This window comes from Muntiacus reevesi, chromosome 8 (assembly GCF_963930625.1).
Source record: "Muntiacus reevesi chromosome 8, mMunRee1.1, whole genome shotgun sequence".
NCBI lineage: Eukaryota > Metazoa > Chordata > Mammalia > Artiodactyla > Cervidae > Muntiacus > Muntiacus reevesi.
In genome coordinates, this window is record NC_089256.1 from 45,016,687 (window position 1) to 45,041,583 (window position 24,897).

The 24,897-nt window shown below is 37.2% G+C and overlaps 2 protein-coding genes across 8 annotated transcripts in view; one reads left to right on the forward strand and one right to left on the reverse strand.

Annotated features, from left to right (window-relative positions):
* The window catches only part of IQCB1 (IQ motif containing B1), a 150,244-nt gene that overhangs the window by 32,700 nt on the left and 92,647 nt on the right, over positions 1-24,897 (reverse strand). Inside the window, exons 1-5 of one of the 7 annotated variants that reach the window (XM_065942665.1) lie at positions 9,680-9,717; positions 8,952-9,053; positions 3,250-3,361; positions 2,862-3,024; positions 884-1,013 (exon numbers count right to left, since the gene is read on the reverse strand). In XM_065942665.1, coding sequence (XP_065798737.1) covers positions 884-1,013; positions 2,862-3,024; positions 3,250-3,349 — 393 coding nt within the window. In that variant the 5' untranslated portion in view covers positions 3,350-3,361; positions 8,952-9,053; positions 9,680-9,717. The other 6 variants (XM_065942659.1, XM_065942666.1, XM_065942662.1 and 3 more) reach the window with 6 other exon arrangements.
* EAF2 (ELL associated factor 2) overlaps positions 9,938-24,897 on the forward strand; it is a 43,976-nt gene continuing 29,016 nt past the window's right edge. The window contains exons 1-2 of the mRNA XM_065942951.1: positions 9,938-10,097; positions 20,753-20,847. Of these exons, the coding sequence (XP_065799023.1) occupies positions 9,992-10,097; positions 20,753-20,847 (201 nt within the window). The 5' untranslated portion in view covers positions 9,938-9,991. The remainder of the gene's footprint in view (positions 10,098-20,752; positions 20,848-24,897) is intronic.

Below are 24,897 nucleotides of genomic sequence, written 5' to 3' on the forward strand. Positions count from 1 at the left end.
AAACTAAGCAACACACTTCAAAATAATCCATGGGTCAAAAAAAAAGTACATATACTATTCAGCATAATTCACTCAAGAAATATTTGTTGGACTGATATGAACCCAAATGTTTTGGTTGAAATATTTTGACTAGAGAGGATCTGAATGAGCAAATAGAAAGTTCACCTTTCTTCTTCTATACCACTGGAGTTAACAAAGAAAAGCCTTGGGCTTAGAAAACAATACTTTCCTCTACTATTAATTAAAGTAGAAATTATGCTATGGAAATAAATATCTATGGGTGTTGCTCAAAACTCATAGTAAAGCAGATACTTCAAAAAGCATAGTGTCATACAATATGCTTCAGTCAGCACTGTAAAATTTTCAACTGTAAAGGTTTTTTTTGTAGCTAAAATGTTTGAATCCATTACTCTGCTGCTGCTGCTGCTAAATCACGTCAGTCGTATCCGACTCTGTGCGACCCCACAGATGGCAGCCCACCAAGCTCCCGTCCCTGGGATTCTCCAGGAAAGAATACTGGACTGGGTTGCCATTTCCTTCTCCAGTGCATGAAAGTGAAAAGTGAAATGAAGTCACTCAGTCCTGTCCGACTCTTAGCGACCTGATGGACTGTAGCCTACCAGGCTCCTCTGTCCATGGGATTTCCCAAGCAAGAATTATGGAATGTGTTGCCATTTCCTTCTCTAGGGGGTCTTCCTGACCCAGGGATTAAACCCGCATCTCCTGCCTGGCAGGTGGATCATTTACCATTGAGCCACCTTGGAAGCCACTCTAACTGTACTTTCAGCCAAATATTGCACATCTAAGAAACAATGTGGAATATCACCTCAAGAATTAAACAGTTTTGGCTACAAAACACAAACCCCTAAGTAAACAAACATACCTTAGCTGCATTGATGAAACATGTTTGTAATCGCCTCCCCAAAACCAGAAAATTTTCTGCAGCCGATGGAAGTAATTCACTGTAAAATTCTTCTGCATCTTCTCCCGGTTCCAAGCCAACACAACAATGGCTGAAATAAGAGCATAAGTTTGTTGACTCAGTTTGCGCCAATTACAAATTTTAGACAAATGCTAAGGCTTCTAGACACTGTGTCTTAATGAGAATTTTTAGTATCTTTCTTTTGTTGTCAAACCAATAAAGAATTTTTAATGGATAGTTAGTATAACAACTTTGTTAACAAGTAAACAGTGGTGTGAATTTTGCCTATACTTAGAACTAGCATGTCTATTTTCTAAAAATTTACTTGTTAGTTCTATAGGAAACAAAATACACTTGGCTCACAATAAAGAGAAAGAGGCAAGTTTTTGGTGAATGGGCTACACACACTCTAAAAGCAATAGAATACCTTGAGGATTTAACTTGGGAATAACATATGTGTTAACTGATACATTTTAGACATCACACAGCTGAAAAATAGCTAGGGTAGTATTAATCTACAAGGGACAGATTAGGAAATGGAACACTCTATACCAATTCTTTCCAAGAAATCACCTTTCCTAAAACCTGAAAAATATCTGATTGCATATTCCCTACATCAGAAGGACAAACAGCAAAAACTCTAGTAGATACATTCCACAGCATACAATGAAAGGTCATTTAGAAAAATGGGTCCTCTTGAAATCGTACATGAAGTCATCCCCTAGGTATGAAATGAGTATATTTAAAAGGTTCAATAATAAAAAGTATTTCTGCAAACTAATACCAAAAAAAGTCCCCAATCCATGAACGGTCTCTATGTTTGTATTCTAATGAGTAAGTACTGATGCCTGAGGCTTGTGTAACAGTTACTACATATCGAGTATACTAAAAACTTAACTAATATGTCTCTTTTTTTTTTTGCATATTGGTTCTGAAGGTCAAGAGACTTATACCCATATGCATCAGTTTCTCTTTTCCCTTTCATTTCTAAAGTTAATTAAAAGTGCTATTTTTACTGAAAATGTTAATAAATGAAATACATTTTTGTACATTCACAAACATGTGGATTTCTTGAGACTTGGAGTCTACTTCTGAGAGTCTAACTCAATCAATATTTCCATGAGCTAACATATCTAACAAAACAAAGACATAAGGCTTCTTTTACTTCAGGAAATAATCTTGAAAATTAAGGTATAAAAATATTACATACAGTTGTTAAGGTATACCTAATGGTATAGTTTGAATCTGGCCTTTATCTATCTTTAATTATGAGTAAGCAGTTTCAAAACCTAAGATCCAATGAGTACTGCACATTTTCAGTTACTTAATTAGGAAGCAGCTTAGACACTGAGAACATCTGGCTTATTTTATTGCCCCCTATATAAAAAATGGTTTTGATCTCTTTTTCTCTTAATTTCTAGCGTGGCAATAGATCAGTAAATGCTGCTTCTAAATTTATTGGTATGATTTGGGTTACTAATGAAATATAAATTTGAGATAGCCAAATCAATATACTGTGAAATGAAGTTTCTGTATCTCTCCTGAAATGCCTTTCATTTCAGTACCTCTTTCATTATGCCTTGTATGATAAATCCACATGACTGTCAACCCATTTCTACTGTTAAGTTTTTCCAGTATAGAGCCAGAGTCTTAATCTCTTTGTTTCTTTAATATTCTTTAGCCAATAAAGAGTCTATAAGGTCCTTGAGGTTCAGTGGTGAGCATGAGACAAGATCATCATCTTCGCAGAGCTTACAGAGTGAAATTTTAGACGGTGAAATAGTCACAAGTACAGTTAGGAACAATATACATCCATAACATACCATGGAAGCAGTTGTCAATGTTTGTTAGAGAGATTTTAAGAAAAGAAAGCAAATTTAAAAATAAGAATCTACTACTATATCCCTCAACAAAAAGCTGACTTTTTGCTTCATTTTACCTTAATATCTGTGTTAGCTGGGAAACTGTAGTCCAACCACCCTGGATACGAGAACAATCTTGACTGAGGACCAAGAGGCAATACTGAATGAGATCATAACAATATATATCTTGTTTGATTTTCTTCAACTCTGAGCTTCCTAAAGGTGTGTTGTTTATTATTTCTAAGGCAAAAGGAAATAAGATATACTTATTTATGCTCAATAAATCCAAGAGCTATCTGTATTTCCATAGGTTGAATAAAAACTAAAAATACATTAAAAAGGAAGAAATCACTGCTTTATCACAATGTTAAGATTTCACTGAACAAATTAAAAACAAATGCTAATATGATGGAATTTATTTTGATATTTAAACAAATTAGCCAATCACAAAAAAGATTTTCTTACCTTTTAACTTCAACAGTATAACAGGGACATTCTGCTCAGGACTTTTTGCAACTTCAGCAGCCAGAGATAAGATTCTCGGGTCTGTACCTGTTGGCTTCATTTCTCATACCACCTATATTCAACAGAATCAAAAACATAAAGGTCAACAGTCCTTAGTTAGGTCACCCCCCAAATAACATATGAAACACAAACAGCAATAGCTTTGCTTGGTTGGAAAAGTGAAAGGTAGATTTCTCTCATTTCTTCCTTATAGGAAGAAACTTGGATTTCTCCAGTTAGAGATTCTTATACCTTCGTGTAACAGCTACAGTAGGTACTGCTTATTGTGCATTCACTAAGAGTCTGAAACTGTGCTTGGCATGTCACACTCACTCTCTCTAATCTGTACAACAATCCTAAGTTAGGAGTTAATTTTCTTTTATCATAAAAGACAAAGTGTGCAGAAAAGAGCTAATCCAAGCCTGTGTGTGTATGTGTGCTTAGTTGTTTCCAACTTTTTGAGATCCCGTGTGTAGCCTACCAGACTCCTCTGTCCATGGAATTTTCCAGGCAAGAATTCTGGAGTTGCTATTGGGTTGCCATTTCCTGCTCCAGGGGATCTTCCCGACTCATGGTTTGAACCTGCATCTCTTGCATCTCCTGCACTGGCAGGTAGATTCCTTAGCACTGAGTCTCCTGGGAAGCCCAATACAGGCCTAAGACTGCTATCATTTTCAAAGGTCTCTTTATAAGCCTGGCTCTTTGGCTGGTGTCTAAGAACTTAGATTTCAGGAGGTTTCCACCAATTTCTTAATATGATTGTGGTTCACTGGGCCTAAACTGTTCGTAAAAACAATGTGGTTTATGTTGAACACCTGCTTTCCTTCCTGAAGTCTGGAATTTTGGTACATGGTAGATAGCACAGCAAATTTGGAAAACTCAGCAGTGGCCACAGGACTGGAAAAGGTCAGTTTTCAAACTTCCAATCCCTAAGAAAGGCAATCCCAAAGAATGCTCAAACTACCGCACAACTGCACTCATCTCACACGCTAGTAAAGTAATGCTCAAAATTCTCCAAGCCAGGCTTCAGCAATATGTGAACCGAGAACTTCCAGATGTTCAAGCTGGTTTTAGAAAAGGCAGAGGAACCAGAGATCAAATTGCCAATATCCGCTGGATCATCGAAAAAGCAAGAGAGTTCCAGAAAAACATCTATTTCTGCTTTATTGACTACACCAAAGCCTTCGACTGTGTGGATCACAATAAAACTGTGGAAAATTCTGAAGGAGATGGGAATACCAGACCACCTGACCTGCCTCTTGAGAAACCTGTATGCAGGTCAGGAAGCAACAGTTAGAACTTGACATGGAACAACAGACTGGTTCCAAATAGGAGAAGGAATACGCCAAGACTGTATACTGTCATCCTGCTTATTTAACTTATATGCAGAGTACATCATGAGAAACGCTGGGCTGGAAGAAGCACAAGCTGGAATCAAGATTGCCGGGAGAAATATCAATAACCTCAGATATGCAGATGACACCACCCTGATGGCAGAGAGTGAAGAGGAACTGAAAAGCCTCTTGATGAAAGTGAAAGAAGAGAGTGAAAAAGTTGGCTTAAAGCTTAACATTCAGAAAACTAAGATCATGGATCTGGTCCCATCACCTCACAGGAAATAGATGGGGAGACAGTGGAAACAGTGTCAGACTTTATTTTGGGGGGCTCCAAAATCACTGCAGATGGTGACTGCAAACATGAAATTAAAAGATGTTTACTCCTTGGAAGGAAAGTTATGACCAAACTAGACAGCATATTAAAAAGCAGAGACATTACTTTGGCAACAAAGGTTCATCTGGTCAAGGCTATGGTTTTTCCAGTGGTCGTGTATGGATGTGAGAGTTGGACTGTGAAGAAAGCTGAGTGCTGAAAAATTGATGTTTTTGAACTGTGGTGTTGGAGAAGACTCTTGAGAGTCCCTTGGACTGCAAGGAGATCCAACCAGTCCATCCTAAAGGAGATCAGTCCTGGGTGTTCATTGGAAGGACTGATGCTGAAGCTGAAACTCCAGTATTTTGGCCACCTCATGCGAAGAGTTGACTCATTGGAAAAGACCCTGATGCTGGGAGGGATTGGGGGCAGGAGGAGAAGGGGGCAACGGAGATGGCTGGATGGCATCACCGACTCGATGGGCATGAGTTTGAGTAAACTCCGGGAGTCGGTGATGGACAGGGAGGCCTGGCGTGCTGCGATTCATGGGGTCACAAAGAGTTGAACACGACTGGGCGACCAAACTGAACTGAACTGAGCAGAGGACACCTACATGACCATCCTCCAGTAAAGACTCTGGTCATTGAGTTGCTAGTGAGCTTCCCTGGTAGACTACACTACAACACGTTATCACAATTAATTGCAGGAAGAATTAAGCATTATCTTATGTGACTCCATTGGGATAGGGCTCTCTTGGAAGAGAGTACCTGTTTTCCTCTGAACTTCATCTCATGTGCCTTCTCCCTTTGTTGACTTTATTTTGTGTCCCTATAGTATAATAAATCATAGCTATGAATATAATTAAATCTTGAGAACTATGAGCCCTCCTAGCAAATCACTGAACCTGAAGTTGGTCTTGGGGATTCCCAACACAAATTTCAGAAATGTTATTATAAAATAACCAAAGCTTGTTTATAAATAGCATAGTAAACAAAATCAATTATCTTAAAAAAAATCCACATCCTAATTTAATTTGTTGCTAACTCTTTTCTTTAAAAAAAAGTTTTAAGGCATCCAAAGCTCAAAGAAACCATAAAAAATACAGATGTTATTTATTAATAATTAATAAAGGCTAACATGGCATTGTTTACTTTGAATTAAGCACCATGTGAAGTGCTTTCATAAGCATTATCTCATTTAGTCCTTGCAACAGGACTATGAGGCAGAGCCTTTATTCATCTCCACTTTACAGATTAAAAAAAAAATAAAGTTTGAAGAATAAACCTTCATTGTTCCACCACCCCTCCTCCATGTGGTAGAGTAAGTATTCAAATACAGATCAATATGACTCAAATATCCATTTCAATGTTCAATATCCCCTCCCACATAAAAGAGTAAAAAACATGAAACATATTTCCAAAAACCTATTTCTAACTCACTTTTTAAGCTATTATTCTTCATAACTGGCACCACAGTTCACATTTTTGGTCATAATACAGGCATCCAGAAAGCATTCCTTATTAGGTAAAATATAAATCATTAAAAAAAAAAATAAGCTTTCTGGAAATATTTTTTCAAAAAAGCCCAGCACAACTCTTGGCACATAGAAGGCATATAACTTTCCAAGAAAGTGGGCAGAGTTAACCTCACTCTTTTCAATGGCTGTATTATGCTATGCTTCCTTCATAATAGTGCATCAAAATATATTTAAGCATCTCCTCTACTGGAAGTCATTCAGAGTATATGCCATTATAAGGAATGCTGCAATGAATATCAAAGTACATGTCTTATGTACTCATGATAGTTCTTTGTAGGATGAATTTTTCTCTTCAAGTCAGATGGCTGGATGACAAGATATGTATTCTTAAATTTTTTCATTAAGCAATAAACTTTACTCCAAAATAGATGTTCCAATTTATATTTCCAGCAACAATGTTTGAAGGTGCTCATTTTACTAAGCCTTTAATAGTAAATAATGTTATATTTTGCATTTTTGTCAATTCGCTAGGTGAAAAATGGTATCATCCTGTTTTAATTTCTGTTTCTTTGATTATTAGGGGGGTTCAACATGTTCCACGTTTACTGGCCATTTCTTTTTTTACATATTTTCTATTTACACCCCTTAATTTTTCTATTAGCTTGTCTTATTCCTTTGTAGAAGCTTTAAGCTTTTTATACATGGATTAGACACCCTTTATCTTTTACATTGGCTGTAAACACATTTACATTTTGGTTTCCTGGGTAGGTCAAAAGGTAAAGAATCTGCCTGCAATGCAGGAAACATGGGTGTGATCTCTGGGTTGGGAAGATCTCCTGGAGAAGGGCATGGCAACTCACTCCAGTATTCTTGCCTGGAGAATTCCATGGACAGAGGAGTCTGGCAGGTTATGGTCCATGGGGTCGCAAAGAGTTGGACAGGACTGAAGGACTAACACTTTCACTGTCATAAACACTTTATCCTTGTCGGCCATTTAATTTTTAAAGTTTAATTACATTTTACCAGAGATTTACAATTTTTATGTAGTCAAGAATAACAATCTTTCCCTCTATGACTTTTACCCTTGGTGTCACGCTTACAAAGGTCCTTCCTACCCTAAGAGCTAAAATATCATCTCCTACATTTTCCTATATTTTTTATGATTTTGTTTTACTTATATCTTCATTAACTTACAACTTAACCTTCAAAACATATGTAAGTTAATTTTCTGAATGGTATATGATAGGAAGTTATAAAGTTAGATGAAGTTACAGATTGGTGAAAAAAGAACAAGTGCACATAGTTTTCATAAACTCTTGAGGTAATTTATCATGAATGGATACAAGAGAAGCAATCTGAAATGTCACTTCAACATATTTTTGGATTCTATTTAGTTCATTAATCTTTCTTCTTGGGCTAGCTAGTAAAATATAGTTTATTTAAATATATGTTTAGAGAAAATTCACATTAGAAGGTAAGCCTCACAAGGGTAAAACTCATACCATTCCTGGTGGCTGCCTTCTTATCTCTTTGATTCATGGCTATATTCCCAGAAGATAGACTAGTATTTGGTGGGTGGTAGGTACTTAATATCTTAATATTTATGTAGATTGAAAGAATGAATAAACACACAAATTTTGGGTATTCCAAAACTTCAATTTCTTGACATTTTACTGTTACCCTTGTTATATGATGGAAACTTTAGATTTCTGCTGTAAAGCCTTTTTAAAGTAAAACAGACTTATAACACTGTTCTTGATCTCTGGTTAACATAATAAAACATTACTGAAACATCATCATCACCAAACAAGCACACGGCTCTATGACAGAGATAAGAGTCACCAAGATTTTATATAGGACAGATTCTCGGCTCACATTCAGGAAAGAAAAGTGTCCACATACTCATATATACACGTATGTAAAATAAAATACTTAATTCTATAAAATATGTTAAATGCCAAATACATGATATAGATGGTAAGAATGAAAAACATAGAGTCAAAAAAAAAAAAAAGAAAGAAAAACATAGAGTCAGAAGACTGGGCTTCCATAAACACGCTTTCTAAGCTGTAAACAAAATAATAATTCCTACCTCTTAGAAGAATTTAAAATTTGGAAAAGAAGGCAGCCACCAAAGATGACCCTAAAATGTTACATGTCAGTCAGATCTCAAAAATAATAACCATTCAGAGAGCTTTTACTTTATGACATGGTTTTAAATGCTTTCTTGTACTACCTCATTTAATCCTCTGAAAAAGTGTAAGTTATAAGTACCATTATTTTTTCCCCAAAATTTTTACTGATCAGCATACCTAACTTTGATTCGCACAAGTCACTCTGTGGAGTATGAAACTGGGGTTCACAAAGATTCTGGCTCCAGAACCTGAGTGCTTAACTACCACAGAAACAGTACACTTTTAAAAGAGCAGAATTTAGACAAGCAGATAGGCTGAGGCTGCCACGTTCATCTTCCTGCCTGGAACAACACATGACAATTTGGAGAAGGTAGCAGTCAAGAAAGGGAGTGTTCAATCACCTTGAAAAGCCACCGCTGTTATGGCAACCATTCGTAAACTTTCTCTTGGGCGCCTCTCCTCTAATACAGCACATCTGTCATCTTTACCCTTAAAGTCATGAACTTTTTAGACGGAAAAAAACAAAAGACATTATTTTTCAATAATTAATGCTATTGCCCAGTTGCCAGAGCAAAAGCTCTCTGGCCTTGATCTTCTGGGAATCTCTTTTTCCAGGCCGTGCCCTTAACGCCAAGGATCTCTGCGAGGAAAAGAAATGAAGACGGCAACCCAATGCAACCTAGTTGCAACTGATCCTAAAAATCTGCAGTTCCTAACTCTGAATCTTTATCCCCTCTTCTTAACAACCTCCTCTCAACCCTCCCCCTCCCCCATTCCGGTACTAATACCACCTAGAACTTCCTTAGGAATATAAGGCCAAATAACAACAGCTGAGATAACAGCGTCGCCTCCAGTCAGGTCCACAGACTGCGCTCTGAGGCCACGGGCTCCTTTACTCCGGATTCTAGACCCGGCTTTGGCGCTACAAGGCCTCAGACAAGACATCGGGCCTCGCGCCCACTCTCCGCACCTCCCCCTCCTCAGTTTCCACACCACATCTCCTCAAAAAGGCCGGTTCTCCTTCAAAGAGCTCCTAAAAGCCCAGTCACTTGGTCCAGAAGACTGTGGTCCTGCCCCCTGGGTATCCCGGGGCCTTCTCCCTCCCCAGACGCCACTTCTAGTCGGCTACCTCATTCCCGCCTAGCGTTGCTCCACCAAAGAACCCGGCTCCCAGCGCCTTACCTCAGAAGCGCGGCCTCTCGGGGGCTGCGTGCGTCGCAACGCGTGAAGTTGGCGCAGGGACCAGGAGCCTCGCGGCCAAGGGGCGGGGCGCCCTTCTCCAGGAAGCCAATCAGCGCCCAGTGGGACGGCGTTCAGCTGGCGCGGGGCGGAGTCCGTAGTACGGCTGCACTGGCAGCAGCAAGCGCAGCTGGTTCAGGCTGAGCTGGCAACTGGTAGTCGGCGCTAGTGGCCGAGGGAAAGTCAGAGCCCCAGGAGAAGGATGAATGGAGCAGCTGGACCTTCGCATATTGACAGCCGCGAGCGAGTTCTCAAATTAGGGGGCAGTTTTGAGAAGCAGCCTCGCTGCGCCTTCCACACTGTGCGCTGTGAGTGAGGACGCCCGAGGGGAAAGGGAGGAGTTCTGGTTTGGGGGGTGCAGAAACACAACCCTCTCCAAGTCGTGTTCGAACTGATCGTCTTATCCTGTGGGAGAATGTGGTGCCCTGCGCAACCCGCTGCTTTAGCCGGAAATTGCTAGGGGGCCGGTGGAAGCAGGCAGATGGAAGCAGCAGGTGTGAGTAATTCTAAGTGGATTGATTTAAGGGAGCCCAGCAGGGCTTCCCTGGTGACTGAGAGACGGTAAGGAATAGGCTTGCAAAGCGGGAGACCTGGGTTCCATCCCTAGGTTGGGAAGATCCCTGGAGGAGGAAATGGCAACCCACTCCAGTATTCTTGCCTGGAGAATCCCCATGGACAGAGAAGCCTGGCGGACTACAGTCCATGGGGTCGCAAAGAGTTGGATATGACTGAGCGACTAAGCGCAACAGCAGGTAGAAAGGGACGCTATGTGGGGTGGGTCTGGAGGCGACTATGGATGGAGTCAGAGCTGACTGGTGGACGATTCAGAGGTGGAAAAGAAGGTACAGTTGACCCTTGAACCACGCAGGGGTTAGGGACGTCGATTGCACGCAGTGGAAAATCCACTTATTGCTGTCTCTGCCTCAGAAACCAGGGAGTTGATACACGACTCACCGGAGGTCCAGAAGCTGAAGACGTTGGGTAGAATCAGACTCAAACTCTAGTGTTTTGATTCCATGTGTGTGACCTCTAATGGAACACATACTTCTCCTCATACTTCATTAATTTAAATATCTCTAAAATGAAAATACAGATACTCTATTTAGTGGGGGAAAATTCCTCATGTAAGTGGACCTGTGAATCTCAGCCTCGTGCGTGTTACTCAAGGAACAACTGTAGTAAGGTGACAAATGGATGGGAGGCAAAGGGAAATGGGAAAGAAAATGCCTTTAGGTTGGTAGGGAAATATTCTTTCCTGTCTTCACTTTTGGTGTCTCTGACTGATGGGAGTTCTTATTTAGTGTATTTCTGGGGAAAGATTTTGGATCATTCTTATATCTATATCTCTTTTGGACCCCTGATTTCATTCAATCATTTATCAAATACTGATGATCACAGTATTGAAGGGTGCACTATTAATTTATTAGAAAGCTCTTTTGTCCTCTGGAACTAGTTTTGATACATTTTCCTCTTTTATGTTGTTGAGGTAGGAAATAGAACTCTTTTGCTGGATGGTGTAGATTCCAGGAAGGAAATCATAGTATATTATGATTTGGTATGTAAAACATTCATTCTTTGCATAATAACCCTCATAGAGTTATAGAGTGGGAAGGAAACTTTGAGATCACTGAGTCATAACCTCTTGTTTTTCTGTGGCAAAATTGTAAAGTAGGTATTTTTTCACTTCCTCTTACTACAGTACCCTTCCTTAGTGTCTCATCATTCCACCCTTCTCAGTCATTCTGTTGTAAGACTGTTTTAGAGATCTTTATAGTTTTTGCTCTGAAGTGTTTCATGCTTTGTTAAAACTCACATTCTCCTTAGGTTTACTTAGTTGTACACAATCTAATTATGGTAACTCACAGTGAAGATATCAAGAGCCTACATGTTTAACTTTCCAAGGATATATTTTTACATTTTATGAAAGGGTTTTATTAAGCAAAATTAATATCCAGTTGATAGAATAAATGGGAGTGTATTTGCAAACAGATCTTCAACACTGACCCTTCTTTACCACACTTTGTCTAGTGAGACAGCTAGTGCTGGCTGTGCAGTTTCTCTCCTTCTTCAGTTCCATTTTCCAAAAGTATGGTAGAATTTTATCTGGTTCCTCCACGCCTTTCTCTCAAATAATATCTTCCTTCTCCTTTCCTCGTCTTTGTCAGGTTTCCAGTCATCATAGTATTAATTTTTTTTAATTATGTTTTAAGATTATACAAATTTGCTGAAGACTCGATTTGCATGACACTTGGGTATATCTTTTTAAGGGCATAAAGCCCAAATTAAGTGAAAAAGAAATAGACTTTGAAAAGCGCTTTGCAGATGCCTTAAAGTCTTTTGTTTATAAGAGTTCTCAAAATGCTGGAATTGTGTCTTCAGAATCAGAGTATTGGATGATCCAGTTACAAGAATGAAAATAAACAAAACAGCAACAGTAATAACCACAATAAACCCCAGGTGTTTGAATATACTTTTAATCCTGTGGAAGACATTAGAAAGGTGTTTAGCCCTTAGTTTTTTTCTTGTTGAAGCAGATAGAACCTTTCATTACTCAATGTAAGTGGTGAAAACTATAGGCTTTCTTACAGGCAAATGGACATGATTTGTTTATGTATTTTAAAAAATTATTCATTTTCTTTCTGGAAAACAAAAATGTTTGTTATTTTTAATTACCACTACTGTGCATAAAGATATGTTTTTTTCTGAAGGAGATTGATGGAGAACTTTTTCTATTTTTAAAAAAATATATTCATGTTTAAGCTCATTAATGAAGTAGAACAGAAATACACACATAATACATTAATTTCAACTTTTCTATTAACTATGTAATTTAGAAAATTCATTTTAAACTGCTGAGCTCATCTTATCTATAGAATGAAGTAATAAATTCAGCATTCTCTCATTTTTATTAAAATTATGAAATATTCTTAAATTGATAGATATGTGAAAAATACAATATTTTCAGTATCAGTTTTACATAATGCTCAAAGCTTTCATTTATCCCCTAAATGTAAATATCTTTATAATCAGGTAAGGTTGTGAAATACATATTAAAAGTATCATAATTTGTAAGAATATATTTTAGCACTTTTAAATAAATAAAAACCATTTATTTAAAAAGTTTTTATTGAAACAAAATTGACATATGTTAGTTTCAGGTGTCCTATATAATGACTTTATATTTGCTTATATTATGAAATGATCACCACCAAAAGTCTAGTTTCTGTCCCCATACAAAGTTGTAATAATATTATTGACCATGTTCCTTATGCTGTGTATTTTATCCTCAAGACTTGTTTATAATGTAACTGGAGGTTTGTACCTCTTAATCCCCTTCAGGGTGGGCCTAATTTATAACACTCAAATCAGTATGACCTGGAAGAAAGTAGTATTCTGTTTTTAGGTAATTGGGTAATTATGCCTGTTCAATACACTTAGATTTTGGAAAAACCTGGTTGTGAATTCTGACCTTCACCACCTATATATGTAATATAACTTTGGGAACATTCTCTGAGTTTTTAGTCTCAGTTTTTTAACTGTAAAATGATAATAATAATAGCATTTACATTTCAGAATTTCAGAATTAAAATAGATAGTATAAACAACCTAGCACAGTGTTTGGTACATGGTAGAGTATAAATAGTAGTCACCGTTATTCTCAAAGGTTATATTCAAATGTGTATGACAAGTGCCAGAAAATGTAATTTATTTAGACTTTCAGAAAGCATTTATCAGGGCTTGGCAGTAAAACCTATCAAAAGATTGTTGGCAAGTGGTAGGGAAGATGTGGGGTGCTCTATAAATGATAAACTAAATGCTTAACTGCAGATGCCTCACTGGGTAGAGGAGTTTGAGCAATAGGACTCACTAGAACAAGTGCTGAATTTGGGCTAGCACTAGTTTTACAATTTATATCCAGATAAGTGAATAAAGATGGAAATTCCTAAGTTTGTAAATGACACCATTTTTTGCTGTCATAAAATGATGAGCTCATGGACAGTGACTGCAGGAAGATTGTGAGGCACCAAGTGGAGCCATTCCCAAAAGTGGTTGTTAAGCTTTGGTGTGAGCAAATATTAGAGAGTACACTAATGAACATATAATTAAAATTATATTTACAGTAATGGTCTTCTGATTAGTGTGGTATAATGGAAAGGGTATGCATTTTGGAGTTAGTTGAATTAGTTCAAATCCCAGGAAATAAATTTATGATACTAATTGTGGACTCCTTTGTGAAAATACTGACATTGTGTGATGCTACAGCCAAAACAGTCAAAAAGTAACAGAAAAGTATTGAGAACAAAACAGGAAATGTTTTTCTACTCTTAATGTGGTATAAGTAATTGTGTTGTAAACTTGAAGAAAATAATACAGTCAAAGGAAATCCAGAGAAAATAAACAAATGATAAAATTAGTAGTGGGGTTTCCAAACCAGGAAAAACTGAAAGAAATAAACTTTTTAGTCTGGAATCATAGCAACTTAAACACTAGAACTTTTTAGTCTGTAATCATAGCAACTTATACATTAGAAAACATATGCAAAGCATGACATGAGATTATTCAATAAATTCTATAATTTTAGAGCTCTATTTAACCCCTTGAAACACAAAAGTTGCGTACTTTAAAAGAAATTTATTGTGTGAGGTAAATAAAATATAACACACAATATAAACAAGAAAAAGTGGAATTTATTAATTCCAACAGTAATCACTAGAAATGTAGATAGGTTCAGAATAGTGTTGATAGACTTATTGGTTATAAATTCCAACTTATCATTAAGCAAAGCTACAGATATGTTGGGTACATTTCTATATGTTATGTGTATCTCATATACTATAGGCATTTATTCATAGGCTTTTAAGGGCTTGTGAATCCCTTGAAATTATATAGTATTTGATATGTTTTATCATAAATGCATTTTTATGCAGACAGGATCTATAACTGGTCTATAATTTTCATCAGATTCCCAAAGGGACTTATGACTATTGCTCATCTCCTATCACCAACCCCCAGAAACACGCATATGTATAAAAGTTCAGAGCTGTGGATCTAAGGCAAAGAAGCCATATAATATAGAAGGGTAGAGTAATATAGAATGGTGCAGTCACTCACCTAGAGCTAGACATCCTGGAGTGTGAAGTCAAGTGGACTTAGGAAGCATTACTACAAACAAAGCTAGTGGAGGTGATAGAATTCCAGCTGAGCTATTTCAAATCCTAAATGATGATGTTGTTAAACTGCTGCACTCAGTATGCCAGGAAATTTGGAAAACTCAGCAGTGGCCACAGGACTGGAAAAGGTCAGTTTTCATTCCAATCCCAAAGAAGGGCAATGCCAAAGAATGTTCAAACTACCATACAATTGCACTTATTTCACATACTAGTAAGGATATACTCAAAATCCTTCAATCTAGTCTTCAGCAGTATGTGAACTGAGAACTTCCAGATGCACATGCTATATTTAGAAAAAGAGGAAGAGCCAACTTTTGTTGGATCATAGAGAAAACAAGGGATTTCCAGAAAAACATCTACTTCTGCTTTTTTGATTATGCTAAAGCCTTTGACTGTGTGGATCACAGCAAACTGTGGAAAATTCTTAAAGAGATCAGAATACCAAACCACCTTATCTCTCTCTTAAGAAACCTGTATGCAGGTCAAGAAGCAGCTGTTAGAACCAGACATGGAACAACTAATTGGTTCTAAATTGAGAAAGGAGTACATCAAGGCTGTATATTGTCACCCTGCTTATTTAACTTATATGCAGAGTACATTACGCAAAATGCCAGACTGGGCCTGATTCATAGCCCTTAAAAACCTATGAATAAATGCCAGACTAATGGCAGAAACTGAAGAGAAACTGAAGAGTCTGTTGATGAGGGTAAAAGAGGAGAGTGAAAAAGCTGGCTTGAGACTCAACATTAAAAAAAAATTAAGATAATGGCATCTGGTTCTATCACTTCATGGCAAATAGAAGAGGAAAAAATGAAAACAGCGACAGATTTTATTTTCTTGGGCTCCAAATTCACTACAGATGGTGACTGCAACCATGAAATTAAAAGACACTTGCTCTGTGGAAGGAAAACTGACAAACCTAGATAGAGTATTAAAAAGAACAGACATAATTTTCCCCAAAAAGTCCATATTGTCAAAACTATGGTTTTTCTGGTAGTCATGTATGGATGTGAGTATTGGATAATAAGGAAGGCTGAGCACTGAAAAATAGATGCTTTTGAATTGTGGTGCCAGAGAAGACTCTTGAGACTCCCTCGGATTGCCAAGAAGATCAAACCAGTCAATCCTAAAAGAAATCAACCCTGAATGTTCACTGGAAAACTGATGCTGAAGGTGAAAGTCCAATACTGAAACTTAATGCAAACAGCCACCTGATGCTGGGAAAGATGGAATGCAAAAGGAGAAGGGGGAGACAGAGGATGAGATGATTATATAGCATCACCAATTCAGTGGTTATGAATATGAGCAAGTTCTAGGAGACAGCAGGGGGCAGAGGGACCTGGCGTGCTGCAGTCCATGGGGTCACAAAAAGTCGAACACAACTTAGCGACTGAACAACAAAAAGAATAGTGGCTTGAGTTCCCTGAGTTACCTTTTACTGGCTTCATTACTTAGAGGAGTTCACCATCAGTAAAATTTGGGTGAGAATATTAAAAGCAAAATGTTGTTGTGAAGATCGAAAGTAATGATATAACATAAAGAAAAAGAATCGGTTTTTAAACACTAAAATAGAGATTATAGATTTATAGCCTGCTGGCAGATTTTGACTTTACAGATGTCTTGTTTGACCCCCACAGATGTTGTTTTAACATGAATTAGTTGTAAATCCTAAAAATCAAGATCCTTTATACAAAAATATGGACTACGAGTGTCACGTTGGTTTATTTCTCTTCCTTGGTTTTTATTTCATCACAACAAAAATTTGGAACAATGGACTAAACCCCATTCCAGGCACACCCAGGAGAGCTCACAGATATGCTACAAAATTAACCACAGAGACTATTCCAACTCCTGCACATGAGCCTTTGGCACATAGTGGATACAAACTAACCGTGGGCACTTCTCCAAGTAACCTTAGGCAGCTAGGAGCCCTTTAAGGATTCGTAAATATTCTACACATACATTTATCTGATCATAACAGATGGAATTATGAGAAGACATACACAACAGAGTCTGTTGTTATATAACTTGCCAGTTGGCCTTGAGTGTATGCCCATTTGTATTTCCTTTCCTTGACTGGTGGTGGGTACAAGCCCTATTTTGCACTGGGCACAACCAAAAGAAGGAGACAGGAAGTATAAAAAGAGGGAAGCCAACAGGGATGAGGAAGACAGCTGCTTTGGGGTCAGCCTGCTCCCATGTCTTGGGAGTATGTCTAATAGATCTGTCTGCTTGAGTGGAACTGAGCTATAACTTGTCTGTTGTTTTAAACCCTTTAGTCCATTGTTCCAAGTTTTTGTTTTAGAGATCAGCTTGCATCCTTTTTGGATAGGCCACCCCTCATTGCTCATGCCCAACTTCTTACCTGACACCAGCTTCTCTTTTGAAAAAATCAGAAGATAACTTGACAACAGTGAAGGAATTCTATATCAGAATTATTATCAAACATTGATGTATACTGATGTGAATTAGTTTTAAGTGATTTTCATATCTTAGTTTTTTAAACTTATTTATTTTTAATTGGAGGATAATTGCTTTACAATGTTGTGTTGGTTTCTACCATAAATCAACATGAACTACCCATAGGTATACATATGTCTCCTCCCTCTTGAACCTCTCTCCCACCTCCCGTCCCGTCTCAACCTTCTAGGTTGTCACAGAGCACCAGGTTTGAGTTCCCTGCGTCACACAGCAAATTCCCACTCGCTGTCTCTTTTACATACGGTAATATGTATGTTTCAGTGCTCCTCTCCCGATTGTTCAACCCTCTCATTCCCCTGCTGCATCCACACGTCTGTTCTCTATGTCTGTGTCTCTATTGCCACTGTGCAAATAGGTTCATCAGCATCATTTTTCTAGATTCTGTGTATATGTGTTAGTATGCAATATTTGTTTTTCTTTTTTTGGCTTATTTCACTCTGTGTAACAGGCTCTAGGTTCATCTACCTCATTAGAACTGACTCAAATGCATTCCTTTTTATGGCTGAGTAAATTCCCTTGTGTGTGTGTGTGTGTGTGTGTGTGTGTGTGTGTGTGTGTGTGTGTATCACAACTTCTTTATCCATTCATCTGTCCATGGACATCTAGGTTCCTTCCATGTCCTAGCTATTGTAAATAGTGCTGCAATGAACATTGGGGTACATATGTCTTTTTCAATTATGGTTTTCTCTGAGTATATGTGCAGGAGTGGGGTTGCTGGGTCATGTGGTAGTTCTATTCCTAGTTTTTTAAGGAATCTCCATAGTGTTCTTCATAGTGGCTACATCAATTTACATTCCCACAAATAGTGCAGGAGGGTTCCCTTTTCTCCACACTCTATCCAGTATTTATTATTTTTATATTTTTTGATGATGGCCATTCTGACTGGTGTGAAGTGATAACCTCATTGTAGTTTTGATGTGCATTTCTCTACTGATAAGCAATATTAAACATGTTTTCATGTGTGTATTAGACATCTGTATGTTTTCTTTGGACAAATGTCTGTTTCAACTTTTTGATTGGGTGGTTTGTTTTTCTGCTCTTGAGCTATATGAGCTGCTTGTATATTTTGAATATTAATCTTTTGTCAGTTGTTTCATTTGCTATTATTTTCTCTCATTCTGATTCACCTTTTTTTTATCATTTCCTTCGCTGTGGAAAAGCCTTTAAGTTTAATTAGGTCACACTTGTTTATTCTAGTTTTTATTTCCAATACTCTAGAAGGTGGGTCATAGAGGATCTGCTGTGATTTATGTCAAAGTGTTCTTTGCCTATATTTTCCTCTAAGAGTTTTATTGGTTTTGGTCTTAATGTTTAGGTTTTTAATCTAGTTGGAGTTTCTCTTTGTGTTCTTTGAGGTTTCTAAGCTTGTTTAGTACGTGAAATACTTATATCTTAGCACCCTAAGTTCCATCTAGGTGATATATTTTAATGACATACTTTAATCCAAAATGAAAGTTTATTTTAATTTCGTGTGAAGTGGCAGATTTGGTTAAATTTACACATTTTTTTAGTGGTGTATATATCCATGAGAAACTCAAGCTGTTAAAATAAATAAGCTTTCTTTAAAGTTTCCCCATGAATATGTGTTTGCTGTGTTTTCACTCATTTTGTATTCTGCTAGTATAGCAGAATTCCTTGGTTCCCTGTTGGCTCAGAAGGTAAAGAATCTATCTGCAATGCTGAAGACCAGGGTTCATTCCCTGGGTTGGGAAGATCCCCTAGAGAAGGAGATGGCTACCCACTCCAGTATTCTTGCCTGGATAATTCCATGGACAGAGGAGCCTGGTGGGCTACAGTCCATGGATCGCAGAGTTGGACGCAACTGAGCGACTAACTCTCTCACTTTTCCAGAGGACAGCAGACAGGTGATAGTAGGAGACCAAGGTGGTTTAAGAAGAATTTAGGGGAAAACAAAAACCTGAACATAACGAACTGTGGAAAGCTCTTAAAGAGATGGAAATACCAGACCATCTTACTGTCTCCTAAGAAACCTATATGCGGGTGAAGAAGCAACAGTTAGAACCCTGTATGGAACAACTGATTGGTTTAAGATTGAGAAAGGAGTACAACAAGGCTGTCTGCTGTCATTCTGTTTGTTTAACCTATATACTGAGCACATGATGAAAAATTCCAGGCTGGATGAGTTACAAGCTGGAATCAAGATAGGTGGGAGAAACATCAACAATCCAGATATGCAGATGATACCACTCTAATGGCAGAAAGCAAAGAGGAACTAAAGAGCCTCTTGATGAGGGTGAAGGAGGAGAGTGACAGAGCCGGCTTAAAACTAAATATTAAAAAAAAAAGTATGATCATGGCATCTGGCCACATTACTTCATGGCAAATAGAAGTGGAAAAGGTGGACATATCGTGACAGATTTCCTCTTACGGTGACTGCAGCCATTAAATCAGAGGACAGTTTCTTCTTGGCAGGAAGGCTATGACAAACCTAGATGGTATGTTGAAAAGCAGAGACATTACCCTGCCAACAAAGGTCCGTACAGTCAAGGCTATGGTCTTCCCACTGGTCATGTACAATTGTGAGATTTGGACCGTAAAGAAGGTAGAACACCAAAGAATTGATGCCTTCGAACTATGGTGCTAGAGAAGACTCCTAAGAGCCGTTTGAATTGCAAGGATACCAAAGCAGTCAATCTTGAGGGAAATCAATCCTGAATACTCATTGGAAGGACTGATGCTGAAGCTGCAGTATTTTGGTCATCTGATATGAACAGCTGACTCACTGGAGAAGTCCCTGATACTGGGGAAAATTGAGGGGAAGGAGAAGAGGGCTTCAGAGGATGACGTGGTTGGTAAGCATCACCAATGCAATGGACATGAACTTGGGGAAACTTTGGGAGATGGTGAAGGACAGGGAGACCTGGCATGTTGCAGTCGATGGTGTTGCAAAGAGTCAGACACGACTGGGCAACTGAACAACAAGAACAAAAACCTGAAAGTTGAAAATGTTCCACTGACAATTGGTTTTAGCAAATTGTGAAGACACTGACATTATTTCATTTTTAGCGGTGGAACATCTTAGTTTGGATCATCTTGATATAAACAGATTCTAAGGCATCATGATGTGAGGAACACTGTTTTAGAGTGTAGTTATTTCTTTTTTTCCTCAGAATTATATATACAGAAAAACTGGATTGAATTTTACTTGTTTGTTTTTAATATTAAGACTCTTCTAATCCATTTTAATTACTAGCTGCTGGAAAATGATTTATCACTCTGAAACAATCTCATTTTTTGATATTCAGGTATTATTCCATATTATAAAAATTTGTATCTGTATGTATTTTTAGATGACTTCAAACCTGCCTCTATTGACACTTCTTGTGAAGGAGAGCTTGAAGTCGGCAAAGGTGAACAGGTGACAATTACTCTACCAAATATAGAAGTGAGTATATATATTACTATTTAAACTGAAGAGATTTTTTATAGGATTTTTACTGAATTTAAATGAAAATAATTGCACAGTTAATATAGTGATGATCAGTTAAAGTAATTAATAAATACAGCAAAGCAAAAGATCTTAAACTATCTTAAATAAAACAATCTTAAAATGCTTGAAACCTTAAACTTTACTTTGTAATTTTCAAGAACTATCATATTAAATGATGTGAAGCAATTAGAAATCTAAACATATTTATTAAATCACTATTATGAACCAGATTTTGTACTACAAACTAAGAATAATAGCATATTCTCTGCCACCTCGTCCTAATCTGTTATAACAGATAGGCACATGACCATCTAGTGCTATAGATTAGAGCTCTGAAAAAATTCTGTTTAAGCACGTGAACAGAATTAAATGCTCTGCCTGGTGGAATCTTGAAAGGCTTCACAAAACAGATGCTATTTGGGCCAAGACTTAAAGGACGAGTGGAATTTCACCAGTTATAAGAGGAATAGAATATTCTAGGCAAAAGGAACAATATGTGAAAAGTTTCTGTGGAGAAAGGACTAGAATTTTGTGACTAAATGAATGCATGTAGTAAATTACAGAATGATGAAAAATGATTGATATGAGACTGGAAAGGTAGATTGGGATCAGATTATAAAGAATCTTTTAGTTGTAATACAGAATTTGAAGTTTATCCCGTAGGTATTAGAGAACCACTAGAGGTTTTTAAAGTTCCCCTGATGGCTCAGTGGGTAAAGAATTTGCCTGCAAATCAGAAGTCACAGGAGACAAGGGTTCAGTTCCTGGGTCAGGAAGATCCTCTGGAGAAGGGAATGGCAACCCTCTCCAGTATTCTTGCCTGGAAAATTCCATGGACAGAGCACGGAGTTGCAAAGAGTCTGAGCATGAGTTAGTCAAGACTGAGTGACTAACACTTCACTTTCAGAGGTTTTTAAGTGATAATTAACATGGTTATATTTGTGCTTTAGGAGTGATTTTAGCAATAACTTACTTAGGGAATGGGTTGGTAAAGAGAGAAACTAGGTCAGGGGGCCTTTACCAAAAGTTTTGCTCATTTCAAAAATCTTCAGATATTATCAAATACTGTTTACATTGTATGCTCTAGTTTTCTCAATCCTTGAGTTAGAAATTTCTCAGCATTCAACTTGTTTCTTTTATACTCACTTGATTATTCTCAAAGAAAACCAAGATTGTAAATTTATAGAAAACACCAGACTTTCTGAGATTTTTTTCCTTTGTCTTATTTAATTTTTGTAATAGGAATGGTTTTGTGCTAGTTCATCCACATTCTCTAATATACATTTATGAGATGGCTTGTCATGTTTAGAGATATAACATGTAAGCTCTCTATCCTCTATCTAGCCTTCCCTCTTTTTCTTTTTATCAGCCAATACTATGTATTGAGACCTCACTTTTATGTCAGACTATATCAGTTGGTGCCTGTGAGGTTTTCCCTAATGTTAATTAAATTCGTGGGGGCATTTTATTGTATGTTTCTCATGTGTTCCCTTAGAAACTGAAGGAAATGAAAAATAGATTTCAGTGTGAAACAGTAGGTAAGTAAGGCTTTGTTTTACTCTGTTATTAAAAAGTGTTCAGATTCTGGTATCTCTAAAATAGTTTGGAAATTAAGTACCCAGTAATCTAAGGGTTTTTTTTGCTTTGTGAGGTTTATTAAAGAAAAACCTAAATTTAAAATTTCTTGAAAGACATCAGGTGGTTTTTTCCCACTTGGTATACAGCACAGCCAAAAAAGAAAAATACAGAGGTAGACTAGATGTGGTAGGTGTCCTAAAAAATATTACCGTTTAATGAGAAAGATAGGAGATAATTGATTAAAGTTTCATAATGTAAGGACTATCATAAAGGTATACACAGAATATTATGGAAGTGCAAGGGAGAGCTCATTCAGCCTGGAGAGGGAAAGGAGACATTGGGAATGCTGTCTTGGAAGATGAGTTGAAACTACCCAGGTGAAAGAAAGAGAAGGACCTCTAGGCAGAGAAAAGAAAGATATGGGCTACAACAAAGCAACAAAAAAAAGTCTGTTACCCTTGAAGAACTACATATAGGTCACTATGGCTAGGTAAGAAAGGGTGCCTATAAGGACATAGTGGGAGATGGAAAGATATTTAGGAATCAGATAAAGAAAGGCCTATTGTGTAATGCAAAAGAATTTGAATTTTATCCTGTACTGTGACTCTCACATAGCTGGAATGGAAAAGAATTTTTAAAATTACTGTTTGCTAAAAACAGTTTTTTTTTTTCCCCTCCAGGGCATACAGTGTGTAAACAATTGTGAATAAGACTAGAAATTATATTCTCAAATTTTGTGGAGTTTTCCTTCTTCATTGGGCTTCCCTGATAGTTCAGTTGGTAAAGAATCTGCCTGCAATGCAGGAGACCCCTGTTCAATTCCTGGGTCGGGAAGATTCCCTGAAAAATGGAAAGACTACCCACTCCAGTATTCTGGCCTGGAGAATTCCATGAATTGTATAGTCTATGGGGTCGCAAAGAGTCAGACACGAATCCCTTTCACTTTCACTTTCCCCCTTCATTAAAGAACTTTTACTAGGTAGGAGTTTTACGTTTCTTCACTTTTCTTAATTTTGTGGGTGTTTGTAGAAATGTATTGATTTTTAGTTTGAGGCATTTAGATTCTCCTATTTTCTTTATCAACTTATTTTCATCATCTTGGTGAAAATGCCTAGAAGCTTGGAGGCATTCCATAAAATAGAACTTTTATTATTCTTTTAAGAATGCCTTAAGGTTCTGGTGGTTCTTTGATAAGGTGAATTTTCTTGTTTTCATTTTTCTAGGTTTTCCTTGATAGTATCAAATAGAAGAAATGAATGAAAAATGAACACTCTTAAGGGAGTCAGCATTGGGCATTTACAAGCCTCTCATTTTTACAAAAAACTCTCTATGGTTGACTGCTATAACATTTCAAAATGTTGAATTTTGAAAGGAAAAGAGATACTTGACTGCAAATGATTTGTCACTAGTGCTGTCCAAGTCTGGGATATGTTTAGTGTTATCTTGTGAGGTACTTTTCTAGGCTTCAGTGAAATAGCCCACAGGAAACTTCCAGGTACATGTCATGTTATGCAATGAATGTGTGTCTAGTGGTTGCTCAACAACTCTAGCTCTCAAACCCTGGACATGTGAGAGTTCCATATATCTGATGGCTACATGACACTTTAGATGACCCTGTTGGTCAAAGTCCCTTCCAAGATGAATATAGTCTGTTTCTTTGCTTTAAGTTTACATAGCTCAGTTAACAAAGTAGCCCACCACATTCTTTGGACTTTAGCTTATTTTAGGACTAGAGCCCTATTTTAATGTCCTATTACAATTATACTTTCAAATGAAGTATATCTTTTATCATTGTCTAATAAACATTTTAACCTTGTTTTTGTGATTTTAAGCTTAAATACCATCTTGTTTAATATTAATTTTGCCACCTTTGCTTTCTTTTTATTTGCATGTTCATGGAATCTTAGTATCTCTTACTTTTATTTACTTACATTTTTAAGTATACCTTTTATTAATGGAATATTCTGTGTTTCAGTCTTAAACCTAATTTGTACTTTCTATTAGAAGAATTCTATCCACATTTAGTTCAAAGTTGATATCCTTGATTTTTATTTCTATCATGTTATAGTATATATATATACATATATATATATTAGTTATTTTAATTTGTTTTCTCTTTTTGTTCTTTAATAGTTTTATGAAGCATCTCTTTTTTTCTTTTTTTCTTTGTTTTTCATTGTGTTACTTTGGGAGTACTATTGTGCTCTTGCACTCCATTACTGATTCCTTTCCTTTCCTGTTATTCACAATCCAACATGCTCAGATTTACCTGTCAGCAGATGGAAAACAAAACTAGAAGGAAAGAAGGAAGGAGGATAGCAGTAATCTAGGTGAGCTGATAATTGCATTCTGAAGTCGGGTTATAGCAGGAAACATGAGGTAGTAGGATGTGTTCAGCAGTTATTCAGAAGCAAAGAGAGTTCATAT